The 9366-nt window shown below is 41.7% G+C and overlaps 1 protein-coding gene across 1 annotated transcript; it reads right to left on the bottom strand.

Annotated features, from left to right (window-relative positions):
* Positions 1-6743: 6743 nt before the first annotated feature.
* Bambi (BMP and activin membrane-bound inhibitor) lies at positions 6744-8958 on the bottom strand (the record flags this gene model as incomplete). Its single annotated transcript, XM_013014583.1, has 2 exons — positions 6744-7472; positions 8667-8958. Coding segments are annotated over 2 exons (711 nt in total), but the record flags the coding sequence as incomplete, so codon positions are not given.
* Positions 8959-9366: the final 408 nt, after the last annotated feature.

Here is a 9366-nt window from a genome sequence, read left to right as displayed (position 1 = left end):
CAGTTCAGGCCCCATGACCGGAACCCCCTCCCCCCCAAAAAAAGCAAGTCACAGGACTTGAGGAGATTGTGTGTGTGTGTGTGTGTGTGTGTGTGTGTGTGTGTGTGTGGTGTGTTTGTGTGTATGTCTGTCTGTTTTGGGACTTGAACTCCTGGCTTTACATTCTTGCTTAGCTTAGGTTTTTCACATAAGCTTTACCATTTGAGCCACATCTTCACTTCCAGCTTTTTGCTGATAATTAGATGTAAGAGTCTCATGGACTTTTTTTGCCCTGATGGCTTTGAACCACAATCCTCAGATCTCAGCCTCCTGACTAACTAGGATTATAAAAGTAAGCCACCAGCCTTGGCTAGTGGGGACTTGGAGAATGAGTTGGGTAGAAGGAAAATGGTGAATTTGTATCCAGACTCACAGAGCACTGTGACCTACAGAATGAACAGACTAGATTAACTGCATCCAAAAGAATGAAATGATTCTTCATTCACCCCCTCCACCACCAAAACAAAACAAAACAAAAAATATTGCACAAAGTTTCAAAAGCTAATTGTAAAAATCTTTGTATTTTGTTGGGAGCAACCATGGGGAGTATTGTCACTAATGGTAATGTTTGTCACAGAGCATATCCAGCAGACACAGCCATCTACAGCTGATATTATCACCTAACTTAAGTTGCAGAAGATGGAAATATTCTCAGCAGTCATCCATCTAGGCTATTGCAAAAGACAACAAATACCAAACAACATATTTAGTAGATATAAGAAAGCATGAGAGGCACCGGTGACTCATGCTTGTAATCCTGGCTATTCAGGAGACTGAGATCTAAAGATTGTGGTTTCAAGTTAGCCTGGGCAGAAAAGTCCATGAGACTCTGATCTCTAATAAACCACCAGAAAGCCAGAAATGGCACTGTGGCTCAAGTGGTAGAGCACTGGTCTTGAGCTGAAGAGCTTAGAGACAGCGCTCAGACCCAGAGTTCAAGCCCAACCACCACCACCAACCACAAAAAGCACATGCAGATACAGTAAAAGGAAAGTGGTATTGTGGGGAAAAAAATACCAAATCCACCCTGTGGATGACCCAGGGCCTGAAAATATGCAGATTTGAAGTATTTAAAAGTTCATGTAAAAACAACTTGAATTATAAATAATGGATGTAAGTTTTTTCAAATGTTAAGAACACAGTTCAGGACCATCTAATTCATCCAAGACAGTTATTGCTTTGTTGTTTTTGTGCCTGTACTGGGGCTTGAGCTCAGGGTTAGGGCACTATCCTTTAGTATTTTTTTGTTCAAGGCTGGTACTCTACTACTTGAGCCATACTTCCTCTTCTGGCTTTCTGCTGGTTAATTGGAGATAAGTTTCTCAGACTTTTCTGCTCTGGTTGGCTTCAAATTGCAAAAACTCAGCCTCTTGACTACCTAGGATTACTGATGTGAGCTACCACCAGCACCCAGCTCTTCTTTTTTTAAAAGAAACATCATGTATGTGGTGTGTGTGTGTGTGTGTGTGTGTGTGTATTTTGCTGGAATGGAATCCAATGCCTCATATCCACTATCACAGAGCTACATCCAAAGTCTGAGCTTCTTTTATATTAACAGAAATACTTATGTCTTTTTTGTCTGTTTATTTTCCTGGTGTGAGAATCAAGGCCAGGGCCTTCTGCTATAACTTTCCACAACCATGCTATAAAGTTTTGTGACTGATCCCATTTTACAGGCAACCAAACTGAGCTTTCTAAGTGCTTACATTGCTTGCCTGAGGTTTAAAGTCATTTAGGCTCAGAGGCAGAGGAGAGGACAATTAGAGCTTGTAAGGAATAAAAGCCATCCTGGCCCCTAAAGGCCATGGAGTCCTGATACTCGATGCCACCGCTTTCAAGCTTTTAGCCTATAATCAGCCTATATTGAAACCAGATTTACCAGTGCTTGAGGAAAGCTTTGTGATTGTCTAAAGCAGACATGTTTGGCATTTTAGAAGGGCAAACCCCCTATGGTGTAGTGTTTTTAATAAAATCAGTTCAACAGAAATTAGAGACTTACCAGTCAATTTCTAGGAAGCCTCTAGCCATTCAAAATAATGGGAGGGCCACATGCAAAATAACATAAAAAACTTAACCAGGCGTACATCTTTTTTTTTTCCTCAAAAGGGATGAACTGATAGGGATACATCTTGGAACTTATAGTCCCATATCTCTGGTTTGAGCAAATTTTCACTTAAAAAACAAATACTGTGTTTGAGGGAAGTTCTATGTCAGTATCAGACATAGCTGACCAATATCAATGTCAATATCAGACCAGCTGCATCTGGTTAGCTAGGCCTTGAATAGACAGCTCAAAAATATAATAATAAAGACACCTCTTCCAAAGAGCAAAACAAACGAACAGTCATCACCCAATCAGGCATGTCGTTCTGTCTCCTGGCACACTGCTTCTATGCTCTCCTGGGTAAGCAAAAGTCAAGTCTTAGTCAAAAGCAGTTCTGCGTAGAAAATTCAGAGTTGAGAACCAGGCTCATGCCTGTAATCTTGCCTACTCAGGAGGTTGAGACCTGAGGACGACAGTTCAAAGCCAGCCTGGAAAGGAAAAGTGTGAGAGATTCCTCAGTGAACCACAAAATGCCAGAAGTGGAGCTGTGACTCAAATGGTAAAGGGCTGGCCTTGGGCACAAAAGCTCAGGGACAGTGGACAGGCCCTGAGTTCAAGCCGCAGTACAAGAACAAAAAACAAACAAAACAAACAAAAAGGGGCCATGTTGTATGTAAATTTGTCTGGGGTGAAGACAATGTGACTATTCAAATAATGAGACATATCCACAGGATGAGTATTCACTTAGGAAAAAAGAGTGGTTGGTCTACAAGGGTGGTTTGAATGTCTCAGAGAGATACAGGCTAAGAGCCTGGGTCACACAGAAGCAAGAACAAGAGCCATACCACAGCACAATTCCGTAGAGACACTCCCCATTCATCTTCGCACCAGCCTGGATTCAAGGCTTCCTCGCGTGGGGCTTCTGATTTTAACGTGTTTTAACTGAGCATACTGCTTTAAATCCTTTCTTTCCTAAGAAATGGCTAATTTCCTAGTTAACCAGTACTTGTAAGAAATGAGGTGAACAGGGGAATAGCAGAGGAGGAAAAAAGATGACAACATGTAGCTAACAGGTAGGATGTCTCCTCAAAGTGGTTGGCTTTACTAGGGGGTGGTAGAGCAAGCGTATAATCCCAGCATTCCAGAAGCAGAGTTAAGAGCTAGCCTGGGGTACATGGCTAGCTTTTTGTCTCAACCATCTTCTTCCTCTCTTCGCCCCTTAAAAATCACTAGCCTTACAAAACAGTTTTGTACCGTATGTTATTAAATAGTCTCAGTATTCAGGCAACAAAATGATTCCCATCTGATCAAAATAAAGCAAGTGATGGTCAGACTTCATCCTTCATCAACTGTGCCAGTCCTCAGGCTTGAACTGAGGGCCTGGGTGCTGACCCTGAGCTGTTGTGCTCAAGGCTAGAACTCCATCATTTGATTCACAGGTTCACTTGGAGCTTTTTGGGGTCCATAATTGGAGACAAGAGTCTCACACTTTCCTGCCTGGGTTGGCTCTGAACCATAATCATCTCAATTCCGAGTAGCCTGGCTACCAACTGCCAAATTCGATCAGTTATTTTCTCTAGCCAGGTTTCATTGATCAAATTTAACAAGTCTTTGACCCTCTCCCACCCAACCCCCCCCCCCCAAACATCAACAAACATTTGGAGGCTGGGGAATGCAACTGTGTGGTACAGCAAATGCTTAGTGTGGTCAAGGCCCTGAGTTTGGTTCCCAGAACAAAACACATTGATGTATATAAAAATAAGATAAGCATATAAAGAGCTGTCAGTCTCAAAAGTGCAACAAATATGCTATCATTGCATTGTGTATTCCACAGCATACTGTGTAACTTTCAGCAATCTAGGGGTTGGAGCCGGTTGCAAAGGCTTAAATGGCAGAACACTTGCTTAAGCCCTGGATTCAATCTCCAGGACTGTGAGAAAACAAAACAAAAGGAAAAGAAAACCTAAATACTCAGTCTTTTTGAAACAGATGAACTTGTCGATCTACAAAGTGGTCTTCTTCACTTATTATTTATCATAAAATATTCTAGTAAAAGAATTCTAGGGGCTCAGTGGTAGAGAACTTGCCTTGCATGCATGAGGCCCTGGGTTCGATTCCTCAGTACCACAAAAGCAAAAAGAAAAAAGCCAGAAGTGGTGGTGTGGCTCAAGTAGTAGAGTGCTAGCCTTGAGCTGAAGACCTGAGGGACAGCGCCCAGGCCCAGAGTTCAGGCCCCACGACCAACAAAATAAAGAAAAAAAGAATTCCAAAACCTGTTTTTCAACACTAATACAGATATGCAGGCTATAGGTTTTCAAGCAAAAAAAAAAAAATTCAAATATGAAAGAGAAGTGAGAAAAAAAAAAAGAAGCTATCCAGGGGTTAGAGATTTAGCTCAGCAGAAGAACACTTGCCTGGTAAGTACAAGGCTGTGTTTGATCCTCAGCTCTGTTAAAAACAAAATAAAATAAAACAAAATAAACACTATCCACAGCAAATTATTCCTAAATAACTAATTCACTCACATTTAAAATTACGATGATTCTTTAGGGGAAAATTCACAACTGTGGTACAGTTTTAAACTTACAGCCTTATAGGTAGGCAAGAATGTTACTTGCACAGCTAAAGTCCACACTCTTTTGGTTTTATTAATAGATTATTTTAGCTGGGCATTTTGGCTCAAGCCTGTAATCCTAGCTACTGAGCAGGTGGAAAAGGAAGCTACTAAAATGGAAGAACACAGTTCACGGCCAGGAGGTGTAGGAAAGAAAACTCCATCTCAACAAATGGCTGGGTGAAGGGGTGTGTGGGGTGCCTGTTATTCCCAGCGATACTAGGAAACACAAGCCCTACTCCTGCCCAAGCATAATGATCCTACCTTGAAAATAACCAAAAAAATCAGTGGCTCAAGACATAAAGAGAACTGGCCTTGCAAACAGCAGGCCTTGCACTCAATTCCCAGTACAAATAAATAAATCGGACCATTTTGAGAAAGGAATCTAGTAGCACTGGTTATTTAAAAAGTCTAGTGTTACACGATGTTCACTACTGAAAATCTTTTCAGGATTGAAATTTTGAAAGAGCTGTAAATTTGAAAACTAGCAACAACGTATTATATAGTTTGGCTAACTTGGGAGACAGTATACTTCATTTGTTTCAAAACAGAAAAAAAAAAAGACACAGGCTTACAATAGCCACTGATTTGTTTAGTTAATAGGTACTGCAGAGCAATGGAGTTAAGCTGATAAGTAGTCTTGATATTATTCTATAAACATTATCTGTGATATAACCACTTCAATCATATAGGACCTGGTACAAGTTAAATTCTTCCAGGGCTGGGGATATAGTCCAATGACTAGCACTTAGCATGTACAAGGCTCTGGGCTCAATACTCTGCACAAAATAGAGAGGAAAAAAAGATCTAGGCATCAGAGGCTCACGATTTGAATCCCACTACCGGGAGGCTGTGATCTGAGGATTATGGCTCAAAGCTAGCCTGGGTAAGAAAGTCCTGAGATTCTTATGTCCGATTAACTATCAAAAAAGCCAGACATGGTGCTATGGCTCAAAGTGGTAGAGCATTAGCCTTGAGTACAAAAGCCCAGGAAGAGTGTCAAGCCCCAGAACTGGCACAAGAAAAAAAAAGTTTGTAGATGAAAGCTAAAAAATCAGAATTATCCTCCCAAATGGCATTGTGTAATGATTATCTCAGACTCAGAAATTCTATAAAAAAGTTACACATATGTGCAGGGTGCTGGTGGCTTGTACCTGTAATTGTTAACTATTCAGGAGATTGAGATCTGAAGATCACGGTTCAAAGCCAGATCAGGCAGAAAAGTCCATAAGGCTCTTATCTCCAATAAATTATTCTGAAAAAGCTACAATGATGCTGTGTCTCAACTGGTAAAGTCCTAGCTCAGAGACAGTGCCTAGGCCTTGGGTTCAAACTCTAGGACTAGCACCATGGTGGGCAAAAAAAAGTTACACATTTGTGAGAAAATAAACAAGAACTCACTCTCACTCATAAAAATCAAAACCAATCCAAGCAGTGTGGGCTTATGCCTATAGTCCTAGCTACTATATAAGTTGAGCCTGGAAAGATAGCAGATTTGAAGATAGCCTAGGTTTAAAAAAAGGTCCATGAAATCCTTTATCAACCAATGAAAAGCTGGGAGTGGTAGGAAGAGCCCGCCCTCCCAGCTCTGTGGGAAGCAAGATTCTATTTGAGTAATAACAGGGGCTGAGGACAGGATTAAAGAGGTAGAGTGCCTGCCTGCTCAGCAAGTGAGAAACCCTGAGTTCCAATCCTAGGACCACCAAAAAGAAACAAATAAGTAACCAAAAACCAATCAAACCCAAACCCTAGAGCTAAGCAGTATTGGCAACAACTGAGCTTGAATTCCATTTACATTGTTAGTTAATGTGTGCTCTTGTACATTTTCATTTACTTTCTTGTTTGGGTTTTAATTCCAAACTAAGGGCCTCCCTCATGTTATTAGGCAAATGCTCCACCACTGAACTGTGCACCCCTCTTGTTCTCCCAGAGGCTTCCCCCACCCCCATTTCAGTTTTTAATTTAGGAAAGACACCACTAAATTTCAGGTGAAAGAAAAAAAATATATTTTAAAATCTTTACAATAATAAATCAAGATGTAGGAGCTTCCACAGAGTACATTGAGTTTATTTAGGTACTCGATTCCAGCTCCTTTGGACGTACATAACCCTGGCAAGTGTGTACATAGTCTTCTCTGCCTTTTTTAATAATGTTAAAGCAAATAATACATCTGACTGTATTCAAGTCTGTGCAAATAATCCTTCAGAAGAAATATCCAAGATGCTGTTTGCAGAGGTCATTTTGTCTCACAAGATGATTCATTCCATGAGTTTGTTTGACTTCAAATAAAGTGCTCCTGTCCAGCAGAACTCAAAAGACCTTCAAGAAAGAAGTTCAGTACAGGTTAAGACTCCCGTCATACGAATTCCAGCTTGCCGTGACCACTGTACATGCCCCAGTGAACCAAGGAAAGGATCTTATCCTGACTGAGCTCTGCTTGTCTCATTTTGTCACAGGTCAGACAGCAATTTTCCTGTCCACTGACAGGCACCATGCACTCCAAGTCTAACTTTGCAACCTGTCCCTTTTTGGAATGGTGTCCATGGAAGCTGTAGTGCAAACGGGAGAGCATCTGTTGCCGCTGGTCCTGTAGCCTCTTGTTCTCGCTTCGGAGCATTCTCAGGGCCAGCATGATGAGCAACACTAAAATCAGCCCGCCAGCAATAGGAACTGCGATCACTGCCGCCCGGAACCACAGTTCTTTAGAGGAAGTTAGTTCCTGCACTTTGGTGATCAGGTTTCTGCTGCGATCATGCTGATATCTGTTTCCTTGTCCTAAAAGAGCACAAAGAAAATGATCAATCCTTGGGGTGCCTTCACCTTGGTGGACACAGTCCTAATCGACCATCCATTTTTTTTATTTGCTGGTCCTGGTGCTTAAACTCGGCCTGGACACTGTCCCCGAGCTTCTTTTGCTAAACGTGAGCCCTCTACCACTTGAGCACCACTTTTGGGGGTTTTTTAAGTAGTTTGTTGTAGACTACAGTCTCACAGTTTCCTGCCTGGGATGGCTTTGAACTGCAATCCTCAGATCTCTGCCTCCTGAGCTACTGGAGTTCGCTCAATTTTTAAAGAAGAATTTTTCATTTGGTCAGTTGTGCAGCTTGAACTCAGGGCCTGGGCACTGTCCCTGGGACTCTTTGTGCTCAAGGCTAATACTCTAACTTTTGAACCACAGTGCCACTTCATGTTTGAGTGGTTAATTGGAGATCAGAGCCTCACAGGGACTTTTCTGCCTGGGCTGGTTTTGAATGGAGATCCTCACATCTCAGCCTCCTGAGTAGCTAAGATTACAGGCATTAGCCACCAGCACTCAGATTAAGAAGGAATTTCTTCAAGGTGAGCAACAGTGGCTTATACCTTTAATCCTAGCTACTCCAGAGGCTGAGATCTGAGGATCCCAGTTCAAAGCAAAGGAAGGCAGATACATCTGGGAGACTCTATTCTCCAATTAACCAGCTATAAACCAAAAGTAGAGCTGTGGCTCAAGTGGTAAAAGTGCCAGCCCTGATTGGAAAACGCTAAGCAAGAACACAGGTTCTGCGCTCAAGCCCTAATATCAGCACAAAACAAGAAAAAAATAAACACTTGTTTTTTCTAAAAAAAGCTCCCTGCAATTGAATCAACAATATTGGGAAAATAAAGATAGCTGTAAAACTACCCAAAGAAGCTTACAAACATGCTTATTTAGAAGCTGTCATTACTAAGACTTAATGGTTATTTTAATGTATTCAAAATGTTGAAATAACAGGCAAAACCTATTATGTAGACAGACATCTAATGCTTAGGCAGACATAAAAGCCACTCAATAGAGATGCATCTTTGCAGCCAGCTATCCTTCTCCCTCTGCTGTCTCTAATTACATTAACAACAAAATCAATAGCAGACACACAAAGTCGTGGCTGTCACAGGTCTATCAGGCAGGCCAGGCAGGGAGGGAGTGGTGTTTAAGAACAGCTTTCCACCTACCTGAGGCTTCGCCTTTGGGAGGAGAAAGAACATCATGTAGGCCTCTGTAATTGCACATGTCTTCGTGACAACATTCCAACGTGGGCATGGTGCTGCCCGAGTGGTTTTGGGCCAGTTTGGCTTGGCAGATGTCTGTTGTGCTTGTAAGGGAGTCCAGGCAGCCGTGGGTGAGTGGGGAGTTTGTGTTCTGGGGATCAAGAAGTCTAGAGAAGCAGGCACTGAGTTCAGATTTACACATGTAACCAGTGGCCACGCAGTGGGCAGCATCACAGTAGCATCGTATTTCTCCTGAAAAAAACAAGAGGCACCACAATCAGATGACCAGATAGAAATCACTAAATCCCCCAATTCAAAGACACTTAATTCTGGACGAATCCAGCTGAAGGCTAAGACTGGAAATGCCCTGAAAACAATCAGTGCTTAAATTGCAGTGATTTTTAAATACAATTCTAGGAATGTATGAATTCCAACAGCACACTGCTGATGAAGGAAGACTAATTAAAAATACTTCGGGTTTTAGAAGGAAAGCGAGCCATCACTGTCATTTCTCCTACCAGAAGGTAAATCATGTATTTATTCATTTTAATCATTTAATCCTGCATAACCATACAACATAAAACTGCTAGGCTTTGGGGTTTCGTCAGTATAAATATTTGATCGGAACTACTGAATTGTTTACTATCCCGAAGGACTGAGCCAA

This window comes from Dipodomys ordii, unplaced genomic scaffold (genome assembly GCF_000151885.1).
Source record: "Dipodomys ordii isolate 6190 unplaced genomic scaffold, Dord_2.0 Scaffold24, whole genome shotgun sequence".
Lineage (NCBI taxonomy): Eukaryota > Metazoa > Chordata > Mammalia > Rodentia > Heteromyidae > Dipodomys > Dipodomys ordii.
The sequence above is the reverse complement of the archived record's forward strand: the minus strand, read 5'-3'. Positions and strand labels throughout refer to the sequence as shown.